A 24,988-nucleotide genomic window follows, 5' to 3' on the forward strand; every position below is an offset into this window, starting at 1 on the left:
ACTCTCACCAACACTGCCACACCTCAGCATTAACTCTCACCAACACTGCCACACCTCAGCATTAACTCTCACCAACACTGCCACACCTCAGCAATAACTCTCACCAACACTGCCACACCTCAGCAATAACTCTCACCAACACTGCCACACCTCAGCAATAACTCTCACCAACACTGCCACACCTCAGCAATAACTCTCACCAACACTGCCACACCTCAGCAATAACTCTCACCAACACTGCCACACCTCAGCAATAACTCTCACCAACACTGCCACACCTCAGCAATAACTCTCACCAACACTGCCACACCTCAGCAATAACTCTCACCAACACTGCCACACCTCAGCAATAACTCTCACCAACACTGCCACACCTCAGTAATAACTCTCACCAACACTGCCACACCTCAGTATTAAATCTCACCAACACTGTCACACCTCAGTATTAACTCTCACCAACACTGCCACACCTCAGTATTAACTCTCACCAACACTGCCACACCTCAGCAATAACTCTCAACACTGCCACACCTCAGTATAACTCTCACCAACACTGCCACACCTCAGTAACTCTCACCAACACTGCCACACCTCAGTACACCAACATCAGTAATAACTCTCACCAACACTGCCACACCTCAGTATTAACTCTCACCACACTGCCACACCTCTCACCAACACTGCCACACCTCAGTAATAACTCACCAACACTGCCACACCTCAGTATTAACTCTCACCAACACTGCCACACACTCAGCAACACACCTCAGTCTCACCAACACTGCCACACCTCAGTATTAACTCTCACCAACACTGCCACACCTCAGTATTAACTCTCACCAACACTGCTCACACCTCAGCAATAACTCTCACCAACACTGCCACACCTCAGCAATAACTCTCACCAACACTGCCACACCTCAGCAATAACTCTCACCAACACTGCCACACCTCAGCAATAACTCTCACCAACACTGCCACACCTCAATAACTCTCACCAACACTGCCACACCTCAGTAACTCTCACCAACTGCCACACCTCAGCAATAACTCTCACCAACTGCCACACCTCAGTAATAACTCTCACCAACACTGCCACACCTCAGTATTAACTCTCACCAACTGCCACACCTCAGTAATAACTCTCACCAACACTGCCACACCTCAGCAATAACTCTCACCAACACTGCCACACCTCAGCAATAACTCTCACCAACACTGCCACACCTCAGCAATAACTCTCACCAACACTGCCACACCTCAGCAATAACTCTCACCAACACTGCCACACCTCAGTATTAACTCTCACCAACACTGCCACACAACCAAACAATAACTACCATAACTGTGCATCATTTTATTTCCTACACACCAACACTCCCTCATTTCCCCAACTCATTATAACCTTTTCACCAACACTCCCTCATTTCCCCAACTCATTATAACCTTTTCACCAACACTAACTTCACGCAAACTCTGTCTTCCTCTATAACATGACAACACCCATATACAGATTTTTCCATAACTCACCACCACATTGTTCTTCCCTGACCGTAACACATCTCTGCACCCTTCGAGGTTATCTCTGTATAGATATGTAAATACCAAGATATGTGAACACGCCTGACAGCAAGACTCTGTTACCATTCATTGTACCATTTATTCACATGTCTGTATTACTATATATTATTATAGCATGTCTGATACCTATGCTTATGTCTAATGCCTATGTCTACGTACTATGTCCCGATGGACCATGTCTGTACCGCGCTAGTCAAGTAACTAGAAGATCTCATTTATTGTCCTAGTAATGTCTAGCAACTCTCCCTGCCTAGCTAGCTAACTTCTCTCAGATCGGCTCAGGCCTGCCGACGGCAAGGGGTTCTTTGTGCTTGCTCCTGTTTCTGTACCTCTTGGTTATCCTGCCAAGTCTTGTACTACTTATGGAATATATTTACTGCTCGTGCTCTGGAGTTTGAAGAACCTTGTCTAGGATTACATCCCAACACAATCTCATTTCCTGCCTTATCATAACTTTCTTAGCATTCTCTTTATTCTCGGGTGGTTCCAAGGCGTTTGGTCGGCGGTTTAGTGTAAATCTTCCCTAACTTAACCTAATCTAATCTAACCTAATCCAATTTGATCTAACCTAATCTAACCTAATCTAATCTGATCTGGTCTTGCCTAACCTAATCTAATCTGATCTAACCTAATCTGATCTAACCTAATCTGGTCTTGCCTAACCTAATCTGATCTAACCTAATCTAATCTAATCTGATACGATCTAACCTAATCTAATCTAATCTGATACGATCTAACCTAATCTGATTTAACCTAATCGAACCTAATCTAATCTAACCTAATTTAATCTATCTTAATTTAACCTAACATAATCTAGTTTAATGTAATCTAACCAAACTAAACCTACCCTAACCTTACGTAATCTAGTTTAATGTAACCAAACCAAACCAAACTAAACCTACCCTAACCTAATCTCACCTAATCTGAACTAACCTAAGCTAATTAATCTAACATAATCTAGTTTAATGTAATCTAACTTAACCTAATCTAACCTAACCACACCAAACAAAACTTACCCTACCCTACCCTAATCTAACTTAACATAACCAAACCTACCTTACCCTACCCTACCCTGCCCGAACCTACCCTACCCTACCCTAACCTACCCTACCCAAACTTACCCTACCCTACCCTACCCTAACCTACCCTACCCAAACTTACCCTACCCAAACTTACCCTACCCTACCCTACCCTACCCTACCCTACCCTTCCCTAACCTAACCTCCCAAAGTCATCACTACTCTGGATGTCCCGGCAGAATTCAGCCCGGTGGTGACTGCGGCGCTGTTGGCTGTGCTGGGCGTTGTGTTCGTCTTCGGGACTGTCGTCAACACCTTAGTCTTCCTGGTCTTTTACCGTAGACCCTCCCTCAGGTCACTCTCCAACAGGTGAGATCCCTTTCTTTCAGGTCACTCCAACAGTCTCAGGGCACTCCCCAACAGTCTCAGGTCACTCCCCAACAGGGCCAACAGTCACAGGTCACTCCCCAACAGTCTCAGGTCACTCCCCAACAGTCACAGGTCACTCCCCAACAGTCTCAGATCACTCTCCAACAGCCTCAGGTCACTCTCCAACAGTTTACCTTCCCTCAGGTCACTGTCCAACACAAGTGCCCTCTAGACACATAAGTGTATTACTTATTCAATGTTTTCCCCGAGAGAACCTGTTTGGTGCTTTAGTTATAACCGGTTTGAATTTTAACGATTTAACAGTTTTAACCTAATTGGACGCATTAATGTTTAATCAATGTCCAATATGTAAGTTACTTCCTAAAATATACTTAACACCAACCTAACACAAAACTCTCCTAACCTAACAACTTTACACCGGCGTTACCCAACACAACTTTACACAACCAGGACGCAACACAACCCAACACCAGCTTGACGCAACACAACTCCTCAGCAGTACAGTATAAGATAATATTAAGATGATTGTTGTGCAGGTTTGTGTTGTCGCTCACTTCGGCCAACTTGGTGTCCACGGTGCTGGTGGTGCCAGTACAAGCACTGAGACTAGGTGGCCTTACTCCCCTCCTGTCACCCGCTACTGCTACAGGCGCTGATGGGGGCCACTATGTCAGCCGCGGTGACGAGGAGTTCTGGTGGTGCCAAGTCTCCAAGGCTCTCATGGCACTGGCTGTAGAGGCGGCCATCTTCTCCGTTTTGCTCATCGCTGTTGACAGGTTAGTCGTCAGTCACCACAGAGAGAGGGAGGGAGGGGGGGTTGGAGGGGTGGCCTTACAGAGCCTCACCCTTTGGGCACGGGGATATCTCTCTCTCTCTCTCTCTACTGAATAAAATACACTGGCGTTTGCTAAATAAAATATTAAAACTGGCGTCCAGTAGTGAAGGGGTGAAAATTCTTAAGGCCAATGGTCGATGATTCTAAAAATACTTTCCATAACATTGTCTTACAGAGTAACATAGATCGTTATTTGTTCTACTTTATCTTTAGGTAAAGTAGGTTTGGTTACATGCAGTACCTTTCTCCAGCAATAACTGTACTGTACAAAGAGTGGTTGACAAGCCTAATAAAGCTCAGACGTGTTGTTTACAGATGACTGATGACTAAGCATGGTCATGTCCCAGGAAAAATACAGTTAAATTTATTTAAGAGCGAGTCCACCCTGCAGGAACTAGTTATTATAAGAGAACTACTTGCCTTATGGCGAGTATGTAGACTTATTCTGTGGCATCTGTATTGTCGTTAGACAACCTTCCTCGTCTTTCAGAAAAGTATTTACCATTGTTAGAGCAACACCAATTTGCGCAAAATATACTGGTTCGCTATTGGACAAACGTAAAATGAGAACAGTTTTAATGTACAGTTACAACACGAATGTCTAAACTAGATATTACAACTGAACAATCTTTAAAAAAAATACTTAAGAGAAAAATAGTGATGGGCAGGTGACATTAAGTTTCTGCATTCAGCAAATATTTTGTCAACAGTGCCGGTAACCAATCAGAGTACCGTCCTTATATCTGAGGGTTGGCGACCACAGTCCTCCACTCTAAACGTTCCTGTGCTGTTGTTAACAATCCTCTAAGGTTTCGTATCTCTCTGGGGGCTACAGTTTATAATTTCATTCATCCATCCCAGTCTCTGCCTTCTCCTGGCCCTCCTACCCTCAACTTTGACCATTAATAAATCCCGGTAAAAAGTGCTGGTAATAGGTCTCGCTGGATAATTACATATTATCAGTTACTGTACAGTTACTCAAACAACTATCTGTACTTGGGGTGATCGATGAATTTCAAAATGGACACTATTTCTCAGCACAATTTTGTTTGGATATATTTTTTTAGTTACTGTAAATTTAAATGTTGTTCTAATGTTTGTTGTGTGGCCTGTGCCCCAAGGTACTGCGCCGTCACCTCTCCTCTCCATTACTCCATGACTATTACTCGGGGACGCAGCGTGAGGCTCATAGTGGGCGTATGGATGTTGGCTCTCCTCTACTCCCTACCACAGATTCTCGCCCACACACACGCCCACCTACGCCCAGCCTCTCGTCTTGCAGCCTGTCCACCTGGTAAGATTTCCTGTAATTTATTTTCCAAACACAGATATGTTCTAAGGAGCTGTTGTGTGTTGTCAGTAAAGTTGATCTTTATTTGCAAATACTTTATATTTTTTCTCATATAGTTCGGCAATTTACAAACTAATTACCTGAGGAATTTGTAAAAGACCTGACGGAGTTGCCAGTGAAGTGATGAAGGAAATACTGAACAGGTCTAAAGTTCTGACAGAGCGACAGTGAGCCTTTTGTTGAGGCTATGGCGGGAAGCTGCCTGTGATAAGGAGACAACATAATGTAGGTAGTGGGAAACTCGTTCATAATAACACAGGTAGTGGGGGAGAACTAGTCAACATACAGTAAAACCTCTATATAACGGACTATATGGAGAGGAAAGTCCGTTACATGGAGGGTCCGTTAGATGTGAAATCCTCATCACACGGTTTATATATGGAGGGAGAAGTCCGTTATATGGAGGTTTGGCTATAGAGGTATTATGAGTTGTTTATACAGCATATCCCTGACAAAGACGGCAGCTTCCTTCCTCATGAGCCGCGTGGATCATGGTAGGGATTTGCCCCACATATAGGTACATTTGTGACTTATAAACCATATTAAGCGCTAGTATGTTGGAGTGTACAGAAGTGTTAGTTAAGGCCGAACATAAGACAGCGGACCGTTGTGTAAACCAAGAGAAACTCGCCCCAAGTTACCTCACCTCGCCCCCCCTCCCTCAAGTTAAAGTTACCTCCCTCACCTCGCCCCAAGTTACCTCCCTCACCTCGCCCCAAGTTACCTCCTCACCTCACCCTGCCCTCAACTTACCTCCACCGCCCCAACTTACCTCCCTCACCTCAACTTACCTCCCTCACCTGCCTGTCCCTCCCCACCTCGCCCCACCTCCCTGACCTCCCACCTCGCCCCACCTCCCTCACCTCGCCCCACTCCACCTCGCCCCAACTTACCTCCCTCACCTCGCCCCAACACCTCCCTCACCTCGCCCCAACTTACCTCCCTCACCTCCCCAACTTACCTCCCTCACCTCGCCCCAACTTACCTCCCCACCTCGCCCCAACTTACCTCCCTCACTTCGCCCCAGTTACCTCCTCACCTCCCCCAACTTACCTCCCCACCTCGCCCCAAGTTACCTCCCTCACCTCGCCCCAACTTACCTCCCTCGCCCAGTTACCTCCCTCACCTCGCCCCAAGTTACCTCCCTCACCTTCCCTCACCTCGCCCCAAGTTACCTCCTCACCTCGCCCCAGCCCTACCTCCTCACCTCCCTTGCCTCCTCCTCGCCCCAACTTACCTCCCTCACCTCGCCCCAAGTTACCTCCCTCACTTCGCCCCAAGTTACCTCCCTCACCTCGCTTACCTCCCCACCTCGCCCCAGTTACCTCCCTCACCTCGCCCCCACTCCACCTCGCCCTGCCACCTCCCTCACCTCGCCCCAACTTACCTCCCTCACCTCGCCCCAACTTACCTCACCTCGCCTCCACCTCGCCCCACTTACCTCCCTCACCTCGCCCAAGTTACCTCCCCGCCTCCTCCCTCACCTCGCCCCACTTACCTCCCCTCACCTGCCTGATTACCTCCCTCACCTCGCCCCAAGTTACCTCCTCACCTCGCCCCAAGCTTACCTCCCTCACCTCGCCCTGTTACCTCCCTCACTGCCCCAACCTACCTCCCCACCTCGCCCCAAGCTACCTCCCTCACCTCGCCCCAAGTTACCTCCCTCACCTCGCCCCAAGTTACCTCCCTCACCTCGCCCCAAGTTACCTCCCTCACCTCGCCCCAAGTTTTAATTGGATAAACAAAGAAAGTTTGGAAATGAAAAAAAAAAACTTTCTGGCTGAAGAAGAAAATTACAATTTGCTGTTTGTAGTCTGGGTTAAAAGTATATTGTTAATTACAGGTGTGTAAGGCGGGGGGCACCATACGGTACACGACACAGGTTTTTTTTTCAGTCAATGGTTCATTAAAAACATAACCTGACCTAGCCTGACCTGACCTAACCTGACATCGTGTGTAAATGAGGTAGAAAGTCAGATCAGCAACCTGGGACATGGTCACCCTATCATTAGACAACACATTATGCTTCCAATATCTTCCCAGGCGGTAGTACCTCTCTGTTTGGTAGCGGCCTACTACCTACCGTTGCTTAGAAGTAAAGGAATTTATGTTTCATGATTCTGTTGAATGTTAAGATTCAATAAAATACCTGTTTTGGTAGAGTCTACTGTATGTCTTGTTCCTATTTGTCTAGAAATAAGCTATAATACGTGTAAAGGTCATATACCAGCGTCGACTTTGAGTCAGGAAGAATTATTTTTTTTCTCTTCGTTTTGTTAATGGTACCTATATAGCTACAATAACTCACTCTTTCCATACAGTCATTTGATCTTTTAAGAGCTATTTCTTTGTTTCAAGTTATTACTGCCCTCTCTTCTGCTACAAGTTCACCAGCCTAACCATTGACTATCTTATACTTCACAGGTCAGGACGTGGTATCAGCAGTGCCCATCAAGTTTGGGATGTATTACGCTGTGCTTCTTGCTCTCTGTGGGTTCTTGGTGCCACTGTTCGTGCTGTGTTGGATCTACGTTCGGATGTACAGAGCAGCCCAGCGCAACTCTGCCCGCACGAGGCGCCACAGTCTGGGACACAACCCAGCAGAGATCATCATCCCGGACTGTCCGTCCACTCCGGACTCCGGCAACCACAACTCTGTTAGGTGTAAGACAAGGCTACACCGACGACGCTCATCCAATATCAGCTTCTCTTCTCTCTTTTTTCGAGAGGAGGGACGAGCCGTTAAGACGGCGGTTATCGTTATAGCTTCTTTTGTAATGTTTTGGATGCCGTATTTCGTTTTTAAAATATTTGAGGCTGGGGGATGGACAAAAGATATTCCATACGTGGATGAGGCAGTAACCTATATAGCTCTGGCATCATCTTGTACAAGTCCGTTTATATATGTTTATCGTAATGAGACAGCGAGTAAAGAAGTGTTGAAGATAATATGCTGGTGGAGACCACCCAGCCCTGCCACACCATCCTTCTCACGCTCTTCACTTCACCCCAAGATGGGTAATGGTCACGCCACCACGCCAGTGCGGATCATCGAGCCAGACACGGCGTCACTCTATGGTTACACAGCTGAGTGTGGCGCGTGTGGTCACAACCAACTGGTGTGTTCACTGAGGAACGGCAGACCCGTGACCTCGCCATTACCCCCTGAACAGCGGAGAGCAACCAGTCCGCGTCGCGAGAGTTCTGTCTCCTTCAAGTTAACGCCAATGGACCGCTCGTCGTCCCGCTGTCGCCAGTGTTTGCGTCAGGACTCTGCTTCATCAGCGTCTTCTGATGACCCATTATTGAGTGACTGTTATCGCCACCACCGACCCTCAAATCCGTCTGTTAGATGGACGCGGCCAAGAATGTCTAACGGATCAGTGACAACAAGAAGCGACTCACTCGCCTCTACCAACTCGTCAGTGCTGAGCGCCGGCATCCAGCGGTGGCCGATGAGGCGCTATTCCACTGTATCAACCGACAGCGGCGGAACCATCACCCGACGGAGTGCGCATGAGGACCCCGATGATGAAGTTGGGGTGGGACGCATCCATCACCCTGGAGGGCAAAGATCACTTTTCTTGGAAAGTGAAGAAGATAATTACGAAGCCGGTACCAGTCAGCCAGAGATTCATGGCTATGCTAATCCCTTCCGGCATCCTCGCTTGAGCCATCGGCATGAGTCAATAGGCTCATCGGTAAGATTCATTTGGGAGATCGAGGAAGGGGACGGCCACGACGACGACATAACAGAGGTGGAGCCACGAGACGTGCCTCCTAGGTGACCTTTGGCTAGATCGCCCTCACTCATGAACCTGGCCGGAGCCTGCCAGAGGGACGACTCGGAGTACTCGCCCAATAAAGCCACCTCTTGGAGACTCTCAGTGTAAATAAACTGGACACGTACAGTATATGGAGACCAGTGGTGAACATTACTTATCTGTGTTATCAAGTCGTAGGAGATACATTATCACTTTTACATGTATATTGTTAAAGCAAATCTCTCTCTCTCTCTCTCTCTCTCTCTCTCTCTCTCTCTCTCTCTCTCTCTCTCTACAACAAAAGTTTCATTCCTTGGCACTGGTGTCTCTGGCCCTCGAGGAATGTTACACCTCCCGGAAACATCACAGGAGCCAGCGGAATAAGTTATACATAAGTTTCTTTGCTTAGTCTTAATATTTATGGTTAACCTCATTAATGTTTTACCGATTTATTACATTAAATGTCTTATTGCAGAAAAAAGGTTAATCACACTACCCCCCAAAACATGAATAAAGTTAATTTAAAAAAAAGGAACATGATAGAATAGCATTGGCAACCAACGAGACTAAAGCATTAGATAGTTCATGACTTATGACCTGACCTGACCCAACCAACGAGACTAAAGCATTAGATAGTTTATGACTTATGACCTAACCTGACCTGACCTGACCCAACCAACGAGACTAAAGCATTAGATAGTTTATGACTTATGACCTGACCTGACCTGACCCAACCAACTAGACTAAAGCATTAGATAGTTTATGATTTATTACATGACCTGACCTGACCTGACCTGACCCAACCAACGAGACTAAAGCATTAGATAGTTTATGATTTATTACACGACCTGACCTGACCTGACCCGACCCAACCAACGAGACTAAAGCATTCGATAGCTTATGATTTATTACATGACCTAACCTAACTTAACCTAGCCAAAGTCTCGGTCGCCATTAATTACAAACACTATACTATAAACTGTATCTCATTGCATGGAAACTTACCACATGATTAGTTACCTTAACCTACTGGTGCAATAAGATATATTATTTAGCAACAACAAACAATGGTACAACACTAAATAAGGAGACTGAGCAGCAAAGCTTCCGTATTACCCACAAATGTTGATCTTTTAAGGTATGACGCGTCTGTACTGTACTGTACTATGTTGTACTGTACTGTACTATGTTGTACTGTACTATGTTGTGCTGTACTATGTTGTACTGTACTGCACTGTACTATGTTGTACTGTACTGTACTGTGCTGTGCTGTGCTGTGCTGTACTGAACTGTACTGAACTGTACTATATTGTACTGTACTATATTGCACTGTACTGTACAATATTGCACTGTACTGTACTATATTGTACTGTACTGCGCTGTACTGTACTGTACTGAACTGTACTATATTTGTACTGTACTGTACTATGTTGTACTGTACTGTGCTGTGCTGTACTGTACTGTGCTGTGCTGTACAGAACTGTACTATATTGTACTGTACTATATTGCACTGTACTGTACTATATTGCACTGTACTGTACTATATTGTACTGTACTGCACTGTACTGTACTGTACTGTACTGAACTGTACTGTACTATATTTGTACTGTACTGTACTATGTTGTGCTGTACTGTGCTGTACTGTACTACGTTGTACTGTACTGTGCTGTGCTGTGCTGTACTGTACTATATTGTACTGTGCTGTACTGTACTGTACTATATTGTACTGTACTGCGCTGTACTGTACTGTGCTGTACTGAACTGTACTATATTGTGCTGTACTATATTGTACTGTACTGTACTATATTGTACTGTACTGTACTGAACTGTACTGTACTGCATTGAACTGTATGTACCGTACTGTGCTGTATTGTACTGTACTGTACTGTGCTGTACTGTACTGTACTGTGCTGTACTGTACTGAACTGTACTGCACTGAACTGTATGTACTGTACTGTGCTGTATTGTACTGTGCTGTACTGTATATACAAACAACTCTTGACGTGTGGTTAAGTGAAACTGTGGAGGGAAGGTTTGTCACCATCTGGTATAAAAGATTGTCGTAAAGTTTCACACAAACACTACTGTAACACACATCACTGTAACACACACTACTGTAACACACATCACTGTAACACACATCACTGTAACACACTTCACTACAGTACTGTAACACACACACACACACACAGAGTACAGTACTGCAACACACACACAGTACAGTACTGCAACACACACACACACTACAGTACTGCAGCACGTACACACACACACACACACATACACACACACTACAGTATTGCAACATACACACACACACACACTACAGTACTGCACACACACACACACACACACACACACACTACAGTACTGCAACACACACACACACACACACATACAGTACTGCACACACACACACACACACACACTACAGTACTGCAACACACACACACACACACTACACACACACGCACACACACAGTACTGCAACATACACACACACACACTACAGTACTGCACACACACACACACACACACACTACAGTACTGCACACACACACACACACACACTACAGTACTGCACACACACACACACACACACTACAGTATTGCAACACACACACACACTACAGTACTGCACACACACACACACACACACACACACACACTACAGTACTGCAACACACACACACACACACACTGCAACACACACACACACACACACTACAGTACTGCAACACACACGCACACACTACAGTTCTGCAACATACACACACACACACTACAGTACTGCAACACACACACACACGTGATAACATTAGGCATCAAGATAACATACTCAGGGGTGACATACACACGACACACTGGTTGACATACTTTACGTGATACAGTTCATAGGAGACTGAGTAGTAAGATAGTGGTAGTATGGTGCTATAAGTGGTATAATGTATGGTGCTGCAAGTGGCATATTGCATGGTGCTGTAAGTGGCATAATATACTGATGTTATGGTGCTGTAAGTGGCATAATATACTGGTGGTATAGTGCTGTAAGTGACATAAGGCATAATATACTGGTGGTATGGTGTTGTAAGTGGCATAATGTATGGTACTCTAAGTGGCATAGTATACTGGTGGTATGGTGCTGTAAGTGGCATAATGTACAGTATGGTGCTGTAAGTGGCATTCTTGAGAAAAATCACTTTGGTGTGATGGTCAGGATGGATATAATTGGCTGGCACCCGTGTGATGTGAACCTGTGATAAGCGGCGCCCGAACTGTGCTGTGTTGGGTCGGCTGTGTTCCGATGTCTCTTCAAGGGGGAGACGGGGAGGTGTTGGAGCGCCACCATCCCTTCCCCTTCACTTTTCATCCACTGGAAAGATCATCTCGTATAACCTTTCAGAAATCAACTTGACGTACAGTAATCCACTGTTAACTTCATCTTGACCCCGAAGTCTCTGTGGGACATACTGTAGACTATACACCATGCCTGTTACAACCCCTCTGAACCTAACCTAACCTAACCTCTGAACTATTCTGCAATAATTATTAATGTTCTCACTACTGGATCAACTGACCATCCCTTCCACCGCACTCGGTGTTCATGCTGCATCTTCAGGTCACATGTCCCTAATACTAAGATGTGGTCAGATTTCCTTAATATCCTGTGACTCCAGTTAGTAAAACTAGACATATTGCCATCACCGAGAGATCGCACGCTTCCCTTATGTAAATGTGTCGTTCTGTTATCAGTGACGCTAGTCTCTTAATTTGGCTACGATGTTTGACTAGTTGATAGCAGGAACACCCTTTAATGATCACAACTGTGTTGTGTTACGGATGCCAAAATATTAGATATAAAGTAAACTTCCAGAGTTTAAACACTTGTAATGAAGACAAGAGGTACAAAGGTGAGTCAGACTGTGAGATATGCTAGGGGTTGGTGGTGGCCTCACCTCCTCCTCCCATCCCTACTCATAAATAAACAGTATTTTCTTTAACTATCTTTATTTAACATTCCCTGACAAGAACCTCCTTAAAGGTCAACTCCAGCCACGTAGAATTGTTCGGCTCTTGTTCATAATAAACAAAAATGAAAGAAACAATGAAAAAACAAGTATAATATCAACGTGGGGCCGAGCAGATACAGCACACTGTATATAAAGGATTTTTCTTGGTATACAACACTATCGACAGGGGGGGCGCCGACCCGAGCACCAACCAGCAACCTTTATGGAATAAGGTGAGCACTATACCTACTCGGCCACCGCACCCCTGCCTCAGTGTAAACATATTAAAACAACAACTGAAATAAATCACAGAAATCCGTCTTTCAGGAGTGAAATCAAAAGATATCCTCGTTAGCAATTCTGCCAACCATTATAAGCCCACACACGACGGTTGTCAGTGATGATCCCCGTACAATATAAACATTTCCCACTTGGTCTCACCATCAACATTATGCATTATAGTGTATCTAGGCTGTACTGTACTGTACTGTACTGTACTGTACCGTAGCGTACCGTACTGTACCGTACTGTACTGTACCGTACTGTACTGTACTGTACTGTACACTCGCCACAAGAAGTTCTCCAACACTCTAAGGGTCATACAATATGACAAAACGAACGAGAAATCTGAATATTGCTTTATGAGGAAGTTTTAATGCAAATTATATTACTTATTTTCTCCGCTAAATACCATCAAAACCAACAACATATATTAATACGAAATATTGAGCGTCTCTTCACAACCAGACATACTAACCATTCTGAGAAGACATGAGCCATAGTGTTCATTCTGGAATATATTGTGCCCAGCTGTTCCAGAACTTTGTGGTGAGTGTACAATAATACTAATACAAAATGTCTGCAACTGTCGAAAATATTCGGTCGCTGGTCACTGAACTTTGCGACCGTGAACACCTTATATTCTAGGGAGTGAGTGTAGTGGAAGACGAAGAAGAGCAACGACTGGGGAAGAATGTAGGTTTTGGGAGCATGGGAGGGTGAGCTGCCACACTCCTGCCACCCAATATGAGGAAATTTTCTAAAATAACTTTTATAATGATGAGATATGTGTGGTAAGGAGGTGAGAGCTACAGTGTGAAGCTAGTGTTGACAACAATGGTTCCAGTCATTCTATTTCCACAAACTCACTTTCGGGAAGGTAAGAAACTACTATTACTGTGATAAATAATGCCATGGTGTTTCCACCTCCTGCTCTGTCTACTGGTGGGGAAAGCAGTCATGTGGTTAGAACACAAAATATATTTAACTATTTACCACTTTTGGACTGTATCAACTGAGACAAGAATAACACAATAAAACTGACACTGTGAGCATCAGTCGTTCACAAACACAAAAATAACCCCATTTTTTACGATGAACTTAACGTGTTATTATTAGTGTAGTCAGCAAGTATAGCATGTATTTCCGCACGTTCGTATCCATATTTTCCTTACAAAGTTTCCCTAAGTAACGCCAGCAGTACACGAAGGTGAGATGGATGTCCACCTTTGTATGCGTTAAGTGATAAAAGTTTTCAAATAATTACGTGTACGTCAATGTGTGTTTAATGATAACGTTTAAGATGTAGGCACAATAACCTAACCTAACCTAACCTAACCTATCATTTATTTGCTTCTTTACTTAAAGTGCATCGTGTAATAAATTCCCTCGAAAAACTTAACATATTGTGAAGCTTCCATGAAAACTGTTTTATTGTGTGTCCTATTGTGAGAGGTGGGCAAGGATTTATATCCAAATCACGCCCCAGTGAACTTAATCCACTTGTATAGAATACAAAATGGATTTTTATGCGCACAGCATTGTGGGATTAGAGGAGGGGGGTTGTTCCCATGTGAATAGAAAACATCAATATTGTGAGTGTTGGTTGGTAGCCACCCTTAGTTGTATGGCCACTGTAACTTGTAACCTGTTTATATGTTCATGTTTTAGTACGTATTATGCAGCCATGCATATAGGACCCACTTTCACGTTTGCATATATGTCTGTGTTAATATAGTTTGGGAACCACAAGCATGTTGAGTTAACGTTTGGGAACATCAATTAACCCATCCTCAGGACAGAGTTATACGTGTGTGTTTACTGTATTAATAAGAATAAAATGATGGATTGAATATTACCAAATACAAAATTGGGATAAAAACAAAAGGACTAGTTATCTGATTTACAGAATAAGTGTGAAGTACTAAACGCACAACTAGTATAAGTACAGTACACAAATGTACTAAATAAGACTAGAGATACAGGTACACATACCTTAGTGTGAGAAACACTACAGCTCACACGACGCCACATCACTGTTACCGAGTTGTACTTTACATTAAGAGTTAGAAAAACACACAAATGACTACCGACAACTGGAGGAATGACTGCCTTAGTTAATGACCTGGTAGTGAAGTTCAGTATATCTGTATTACCTCATAATGTTCCCAGCATATTATTTGACTCCGAAACGTGTGATAAATAACTAATTTGATATCTTAAATTTCTCTGCAGTTTATATATGCGTGTGGTGTAGTGTAGTGTAGTGTAGTGTAGTGTAGTGTAGTGTAGTGTAGTGTAGGTTCATGGAGGCAATATTTAATGACGGCGGCCATTAAGGGTGAAATCCTCAATGGGTTTTGTCTCTATATGAATATTCAGGTAAAAGTGCCTGGCTACTGTACTGCACTCTGGTCCAGCGTTTGGAAATATCCAGACAGGAGAATTTTTAATCAAGTTTCTGTTTTCATAGAGAAAGTGTCTATATACAGTACTTCGTTTCGACAGGCAAAAAATTATTCTCAAAGATGATCCTAAATATATAACGAAACAAAGTCGCTTTTCTAAGTAGAGCAAATTAACAAAAGGAAAAAATACGTTCCTTGAAATAGTCTTATCATCTTCATCACTCGACCGGTTAGGAAGGGTATGGGGGAAGGGCCAGGGGTAGGGGGAGGGTGGGGCCAGGGTAGGGGGGGAGGGGAGGCCAGGGAGGAAGGGAGGGCCAGGGGTAGGGGTAGGGCCAGGGGTAGGAGGGAGGGGAGGCCAGGGAGGATGGGAGGGCCAGTGGTGGGGGGGGAGGGAGGGCCTGGGGTCGGGGGAGGGAGGACCAGGGGTAGGGGAGGGAGGGCCAGGGGTATGGGGGAGGGGAGGGCCAGGGGTAGGGGGAGGGGATGGCCAGGACGCTATCATGAGTATTATTTGGGATAGTGGAGGAAACTCGATGAGGCTTACAGGCCAATAATAATGTAGAGTACAGCCATCGTTACCCTTAATGTAACCTAACCTAACCTAACCTAACCTATCCTTCCATGACTACAGCTACACTATTGCAAGTCACCACTGCTTCACCACTACCATCACCATCAATCCCCAGGTCACCAAACAACTGCCACTAATACTGACAACACTACCAACTGACACCCAAACTCAGGCAGTATTTCTCTGAACGCAGCTTTAAGAATGAAGTTAGCCCGGGCGCCATGGCAGAGGTTTAATATGGGCGTGCGTGGTGGTACAAGGATCGATGCCGCTGTTGCAAGGTCATGTGTCTGACTGACCCGACGCACACCTATCACCTCTACAAGCACCATCTACTATTGTGTGTGTGTGTGTGTGTGTGTGTGTGTGTGTGTGTGTGTGTGTGTGTGTCCGATTTAAACTTTAAAAGTAAATGATGTTTTTCCTACTTAGTGATAAGTTTTAGTTTTTACTGATATGAACTTAAGGCCATTAATGATAACATGTACTGTTTAATTGTGACGTTGTTTTGGGTCAATGAAATCACAAAATGACTATAAAATAAAGATTTAAAAGAATAAATAACATCAATATAACCAACTGTTCACATCAGACATTAACTGCGTCTGTGAAGCAAATACTTTATATAAAATTGACACATTAATATTTACTCTTTACTTTCTCATCTTATGGATCATCTCATCATGAGATAAAAATGGTCAGTAAGTGACCATTGACTGTGTCTTGGAGGCTACAATACAGTACAGTACAGTAGAGTAGAGTAGAGTGCAGTACAGTACAAGGCTCAGACTGTCAGGTACTGGCGACCTGGGATGACGCTCAACAAGGGATGTAAAGAAACTATTAAGATCATGACCCAAGTTAACACAATGAGAGAAGCCAAAGTGCAGGTCATCCTTGGGCCACCACAGATGACCATAACTAAGATATTCATCCCTGGCTCTTGGTTAGGTTAGGTTAGGAAGGACGACAGTTCTGGGTGAAGGAAGGACGACAGTTCAGGGTGAAGGAAGGACGACAGTTCTGGGTGAAGGAAGGACGACAGTTCTGGGTGAAGGAAGGACGACAGTTCTGGGTGAAGGAAGGACGACAGTTCAGGGTGAAGGAAGAGTGCAGGGTGGGAGGAAGAGTGCTGGGTGAAGACAGTGCCTAAACATGTACATATGTCCCTCTGTCATACAGCCTATTGTTGTATTTTAGCTGTTGTATTCAATATTTTGAGTCTTAAATAATAAATTATATATCGTTCAAGTAAAGATCCTTAGGGGAGCTTCTGGTACAAGACGCGCTATATTTTCTTGTGTCGCTTGTTCATGGATTCTAGTAGTGAGCACGACCGGATTGACCTTGGTTACGTCACGAGAGCCGGTCGAGACTTAGTTAGGGATTGGATGGTGGAGAGGGAGGGAGGGGCGGGGAAGGAGAGGGGTGGTGGGGAGGAAGGAAGGTGCGGGCGGGAGGCGTTCTTGTTACTGGCCAGGAAGGGAGGGAGGGGTTGGTGTGGGAACAGTTGTATCGGTATGGTCGTGGTTGATTCGTCTCTTGTAACTCTGACGTGACACACACACACACACACACACACACACACACACACACACACACACACACACACACACACACGCAATCAAACAACACACACGCAATCATACACAGACACTGTACAGTACCTTATAAATAACAAACTTATTAATATTTCGTCCAAATATCTTAAAACACCATTATTTAATTATTAACACAAATGCGGTTCAAGTATAATTTCGACACTACAGTACAATTGTAACCATTTTAACATATACATGTATTAACAAATATACAGACATGCATACACGCGAACCCACGACACAGATGAAACAAAATGAGAATAAATCAGAGTGAGGTACCGTCCTTATAACTGAGGGTTGGCGACCACAGTCCTCCCCTCTAAACGTTCTAAGGTTTAGTATGTCTCTGGGGGCTACAGTTTATAATTTAATTCATCCATCCCAGTGTCTGCCTTCCCCTGGCCCTCAACTGTGACCATTAATATTTCTGTTATTATTCCCTCATCCCTAATTATATAACCAAAGTATTTAATTTTAAATTTTCTTTACATTTAAAGTGTTTACCTTAAAAAAACTCCAAGAACTTCGTGGTGTTATTGCAGATAAATTTATAATGTAATAATTAGTGTAATTATTGTGTCGTTGTACTCAATGTTATGGACTTTAAACATACAAATGGTGGACATGAACGACTATTTTATGTCTGACAGATTCTAAGGATCACCTGAAGAATCTCCACCCCAGATTATTTCACCTAAAGGTGAATCACTCTAACCTAACCTAACCTAACATAATCTAACACTAACCTCACCTCACACTATGTCTCATGAGTTGAGGGCGTAGAAGCCTGAAAAGTCAATGGTTTACAGTATGTCATCAAGTTATTGGAAGCTCCAACAACTCCCTGAATACGAATTCGCAACTTTTGATTTACAACAGGTACCTACTTTACTGCTAGGTGAACAGGGAGTAATGGCGGCTAGGAAGTATGTCCAAACAACTTCCACCGGCCCGGGAATCGAACCCGTGACATCTTGCTTGCGAGGCAAGAGTGGTACCGCTCTACCACCAGCGCCCCCAATACAGGTTAACTTAACACAAAAAAGTAATTTCCCGGATTGATTCATTAACTAAATTTAACTTTTAGTTCACGTTCCTTTAAAAAAAGGGGGGGGGGTTAAGGGGATAGAACCTATTCCCACAATGGACCTTCGGATCCAACACATAAGGTTGTAGTGGATTTCTCCCCTACAAACGCTGTTTGTCGCTGAGTAGTCGACCCCACCAATTCCCCAGTGTATGCCTCGTGGTCTAGGTCAACCAGCGCCGCCATACATCACGGAGCGGTGGTCAACTACTAAGCCACGCCTACCCCCCGCTATTTAAGACCTGACCTCGTGGTGACCTGCCTCTTTCTACATACACCAACCAGCAAGCAACACCTCCTCTTCCTCCGCCGCTGCCTGGCGGCCCTCGCTCCCGCCGGCGAGCATGGCGACCCACAAGCTGGTCCTCCTCTGAGCACCCTCACCAACCAGCTCTCTCTACATCACGCTTTTAACCATGCTGCCTTCCCAGCACCAAGCTGCATTGTACATCCAATACAACATGTATACAGAGAGCACATTGTGAGTTTCCTTTCTCCACCCCATCCTGAGTGTGAACCAAACATATCCCAAAAACCCCACAAGGTTATTGGCCGGGCACTGTCCACCCCATCACCCCTTCCTCTAGCAGTTCGTGACGTTAACAACCATTTCTTTTACCCACTCAACTACAAAAGTCTTTAAGCGCGTAAAAAGGACAGTAATTACACTAGTAACATATTCCATAAACAATTACAAATTACAAGAAATAGAATAACTGTCTCTGAATAATGGGACAAAACTAATTTAGAAGCAAGTTTATTATATAACAACCTAGTGGCAGAACCCAACAGCGGCCACCACAAGACTCATAGAAAATGGTAGAATGAATATGACGGGGAAACATATCTTGACGGCCGGCCGAGCTGCACTGTGACTGTTAAACCTTACGGTAATGTTGCTGGAGTAGCACTGAGGTGACCGTCGCTCCCAAAGGGTTGAGATATATAGCGTCTACCATGTAGCTAAATACTATAAAATGCTGCACTTACAGATAAGAACATAAGAACATAAGAAAGTGGGATACTGCAGGAGGCCGACTGGCCCATGCAGGGCAGATCCCTTTCACACCCATCCCAGCACTTCCATGTGCCTATCCAACTTCGTCTTGAAGCTCCCTAGCGTCCCCGATCCTACTATAGCACTCGGTAGCCTATTCCACATATCCACAACTCTATTACTAAACCAGTGCTTGCCTATATCCTTTCTGAATCGGAATTTATCTAATTTAAAGCCATTTGTTCTAGTTATTTCGTTATTACTGAGCTTCAGAACATCTTCCATTTTACCCTTGTTAATCCACTTACCCTTGTACACCTCTATCATATCTCCCCTAACTCTACGCCTCTCTAATGAATGTAAGCCTAAGCTTTTCAGTCTTTCTTCATATGGAAGGTTTCTAATATTATGGATCATTTTTGTCATTCTTCTTTGTACTCTCTCCAAAGAATCTATGTCCATTCTATAATAAGGACACCAGAACTGAACCGCATAATCCATGTGTGGCCTCACTAATGCTAGGTAAAGTTTCAAGATAACGTCAGCAGTTCTGTTACTCACAGACCTAGATATGAACCCAAGATCCACAAGTTTAGGGTGTTGTGGAGGGGTCACAGCAGGATATTAGACGTGAGAGTTGTTTCACCTGACAGTTATTACAGAGATGGCTACAGCAGCCTCAGTGTTCATACTAGATCAGAAAATGTTTATGTAGCTGTTCCAATAAAAAAATTGCCGTGCCCAGCCCAGCCCAGCCCTGGTCCCCACCGTCATGTGTGGAACTGATTACAGTACTAACATTTGTGTCTCATCAACAACAATGTTTACACAGTGAAATGTTTCACCATTATTTTGGTGAATGTTTTATTTGTTATTGTTGATTAAAACGTTATATTTTTTTAAATATTTTAATGTTTTTTTTTTGTTAAAGAAAAACACGTAGGGGTATATTGTCCACTCTGTATCTGTATTTTCCTGGCTAACCTAACCTAACCTAACCTAACCTAACCTAACCTTGCTAAACACCGAAGGTATTTGAAGCGAGTTGTTTAGAACGGATGGGGGTTATATGCCACAATAAAATATGTGTCCAGGAGCTGAACAATGTGTTAGTAGAGGGTGCTACAGTACGCGGTTATGGAAGACATAATGGCTTTTGAAAGACACGTGGCATAGGCCTTCCACACACAGTACACTGATGAAGGATGCAGCCTGGTGGTGGTGACGAGTTTTTCCAACACAGAAATGAGGAGACGAAATTTATGATCACAAACCTGCTCCAGAGATGCTTAAAGTAGGATGATAAATGAGCGACAAAAATGAGAGTCCTGAACGTCGGATGATAAGAGTTAATGGGGGATATAGGATGACAAATGAGTTGTGAATGTTGGAAGATAACAGAGTGTAATAGAATGATAACTAATATAGATGATTAAGTGAACGATAGATGTAAGTAATGAGTTAGAGTAATAACTTGGAGAACCCATCCTCACTTGTGTTGATAGATGTACAAACCGAAGATGACTGATAATGTCTGTCTATGGCGAAGGAGGAGTAATGACACAGATACACTGATAACTTAGGAAAATAAAATGTTTTGAGCGTGAAGTTTGACTATTGGAGGCGATAAACAAAAGCTTGTGGCCAAAGAGTTAGGTAGAGGAGGGTGGAGGGTGTTGGGGGCTGAGGGTGAAGCCACGAGCCGGCCAGAGAGAGGAGCGGCTCCTCCTGGCTGCCTCACCAAGGTCGTGCTTGGTGCAGAGATCAATATTCCATTCCATGTCGTCCCATGACCCTTTTCCCCTCCAAATGTGGGTGTGTTTGTGTGGTGGTGTGAGTGGATATGGCTGGTTCACGGGTACGGGAGCTTGGTGTTTGTGTGGTGGTGTGAGTGGATATGGCTGGTTCACGGGTACGGGAGCTTGGTGTTTGTGTGGTGGTGTGAGTGGATATGGCTGGTTCACGGGTACGGGAGCTTGGTGTTTGTGTGGTGGTGTGAGTGGATATGGCTGGTTCACGGGTACGGGAGCTTGGTGTTTGACTCGAATGGGTTGACATAAGTCTCCTGAATGTGTTGTGCGGAGTAGACCTTGGGGTTAATAATGAATGGAAGAGATAGCATTAGATGATAATGGATGTATTATGGGATACATTAAGATAGATGTGTGTGTGTGTGTGTGTGTGTGTGTGTGTGTGTGATCAGATAACAGTCATGGGATGGTCGTAAGGACTTGGAGAGTGATTAATGATTGGTCCGTCTGGGTACATCTTATGGCGTGGGTGTGTTTCACGTGGAGTGGGGGAACATATGTAAGTGATAATGACTGTCTCTCTGTCTTAGTTTAAGGATGCCCTGTTGGTTAGGTTAGGTTAGGTTGAGTTATGGAAGAGGAAGGGGAGGTCTAGAGATTGTCAAGTGAAGAATGAATGAATGTAGATGAATGTAAGGTATGTGTAAAGTTTGGGTTAGATTAGACTTAAAACGTGTATGAAAAGGCATTTATAAGTTGATGGCTAAGCTGTACTGAGTATGTTGAGGTGAACTGAGGATTGTATTAGTGTCAAGGTCTTGGTGTGGGTGTGTGTGTGGAGGTAATCTCGCGGGGTTGGATTGTGTAGATGAGAGTATAATTGTGTTTGGTTAGGTTGGGTTGGGTTAGTTTAGGCCAGGTGAGGTTAGGTTAGGTTATGTCAGCTTAGGTTAGGTTTGTGAGTGTGTAGGAACGTATGCTATAAAGATGACCTTTATAAATTATTACTTTGGCTTGAGTATACATAGTCAGTGTAGATAAGTATATGAGGTATAGCGTTCATGTATAAGAAGCTGGAATATATTGGTTAGTGAATTGACACACGAGTAAATTTATGGTAAAAATCATTGTTACGATTCTGAGACGATAAGCTCAACACCCCAGAATTCGTCCTTGAGAATAACACAGTTGGGATCAATAGTTCCAGCGAGTGGTTCAGGAGATACTTGATGTGACAACCTGGCGTCACCTCCACTCTGGCGGATCAGTGACATAAGTGGCACTTTCTAGTTCAGCATTATTGGTGAATGTGATGTGGTGTAAAGGGTTAAGTTAGGAGATAATCCGGATGGCAGGTTAGGGCAAGGGATTAAGGAATTGGTCATTTAGTGGGCATAGGTTAGGTTAAGTTAGGTTGTTGACATAGTGGCTTTACTTTGAACTAAGATGGCAGACTTATTTTATAACCACGACCAGCCTGCAACAATCTTAACCTCATAACTACGACCAGCCTACAACAATCTTAACCTCATAACCACGACCAGCCTAAACAATCTTAACCTCATAACCACGACCAGCCTACAACAATCTTAACCTCATAACCACGACCAGCCTACAACAATCTTAACCTCATAACCACGACCAGCCTACAACAATCTTAACCTCATAACCACGACCAGCCTACAACAATCTTAACCTCATAACCACGACCAGCCTACAACAATCTTAACCTCATAACCACGACCAGCCTGCAACAATCATTTTCCCCTCCCTCCCGGGCTGCCCAATCCTCTGCGCCCCGGTATATGTGGTTCCTCCTCTCAGTTGCTGCTCACTCACGACTCAGGCAGCTCCAATAACGATTTCCAATAGCCTGGATTTCCACATCTTTTAGCCACCTGCCAGGCACGGTGTAAGACAAAGGGGCGTACACACATTTACGTCTGAGGTGGACTTACACACAAATAGCTAGCTAGCACATACAACCCTATGCATACACCTATAATACCAACATATACATAAATACTCTTGAATATAATTATATACTCCCAAAAATGTACCTTGCGCACACAAACACACAGTGCTCCAACACACACACACACACACACACACACACACACACACACACACACACACACAGGCCTCTGTAATTCTCAAGCTCAAAAGCATCATCAGTTTTACCCCCGTGCAGTAAGTATTCTCAGCAACATCAGCATAAAAGGTTTTACTAAGATAAAAAGGTCAAATCTTCTCAAGCAGAGAACATACAGTGGAGGATACGTCGCCCTGGACTCAAATATCAAAGATAAATAATTTGATAAGAAGAAAATGAGAAAGATAATCTAATTTAGAGACGATGAAATGATCAGACAGCCCCAAGACGAAAAATCCAGACCAAATCATAACAATTATTACCAAGTAGTCTTCACAAGAATGCATATTGATGTTTGTGATATGAGATACAGGTAAAGAAAGGCTTTTTTTTCTTACTAATTATTTAAATCATGGAAGGTGAGGGTTACAACATACAGTGACAAAGGAAAATCTATAATGTAAAAAAAAAAAAATAGTCTTCCACAGTTCATATAAAAATATTTCCTATAACTATTTCAGTCATTTATTTTCTGTAATACTCAATTGTTTCATAGAGTTTAGTACATAACAAGAACTATGTACAACTAAAGCCTAGTAAAATTACGGTAATACTTCAGTTTAAAGACTTTTATGGCATCTGTTTGGTTCACGTTAATAATAAAATAGTAAAGGTTTATACAACAAATATTTCAAAATTGTGATGTGAAATTTTTGTATGAACCTCTTTATGTTTTGGCTAGGTTAGGTTAGGTTAGGTTAGTTTAGGTACTGGGGAACCAAAACTTTAAGTGGATGATACCTGTGGTGGTGTGGTGAATTATGGTGACAATACTTGCTGACAGATGTCATGTTGTATGTGATCAACAGAGGAGAATAAGTGTACCCTTTAACTAGTAATTACTGTGTTTCTACCAGTGTTTAAAACATTATTATACTGTACACAGTTGAGAACTTTATTTCTCTCGTACACTGAACAATTTATGGTGGCACTTTCACTCTTCATTGGTTATATAAGAACCAATTATAATGTTATACAACCAGTGTTATAGGTCGGAGAAGGACAACGACTTGATGCAGAAAAAATCGCTCTTTTGTTTGTCTGAATGTAAACGACATTAATTTGTATATATTACGAACTAACACAAACATGTTACACTTAACCTGTCTAACATAACTCCCAACGTCCTTTAATTAATCTGAGGTAATAAAAGTTTTATTAAAAACTAGAGTATTACAAATCCCAATTA

At 43.6% G+C, this 24,988-nt stretch overlaps 1 protein-coding gene across 1 annotated transcript in view; it reads left to right on the forward strand.

The window, feature by feature from the left end:
* The window catches only part of LOC121873438 (beta-1 adrenergic receptor-like), a 35,929-nt gene extending 25,763 nt beyond the window's left edge, over positions 1-10,166 (forward strand). Inside the window, exons 2-5 of the mRNA XM_042377017.1 lie at positions 2,840-2,969; positions 3,527-3,766; positions 4,947-5,119; positions 7,601-10,166. Coding sequence (XP_042232951.1) covers positions 2,840-2,969; positions 3,527-3,766; positions 4,947-5,119; positions 7,601-8,964 — 1,907 coding nt within the window. The 3' untranslated portion in view covers positions 8,965-10,166. The remainder of the gene's footprint in view (positions 1-2,839; positions 2,970-3,526; positions 3,767-4,946; positions 5,120-7,600) is intronic.
* The last annotated feature ends 14,822 nt before the right edge of the window (positions 10,167-24,988 follow it).

This window comes from Homarus americanus, unplaced genomic scaffold (genome assembly GCF_018991925.1).
Source record: "Homarus americanus isolate GMGI-L3 unplaced genomic scaffold, GMGI_Hamer_2.0 scaffold11151, whole genome shotgun sequence".
NCBI classification, from domain to species: Eukaryota; Metazoa; Arthropoda; class Malacostraca; order Decapoda; family Nephropidae; genus Homarus; species Homarus americanus.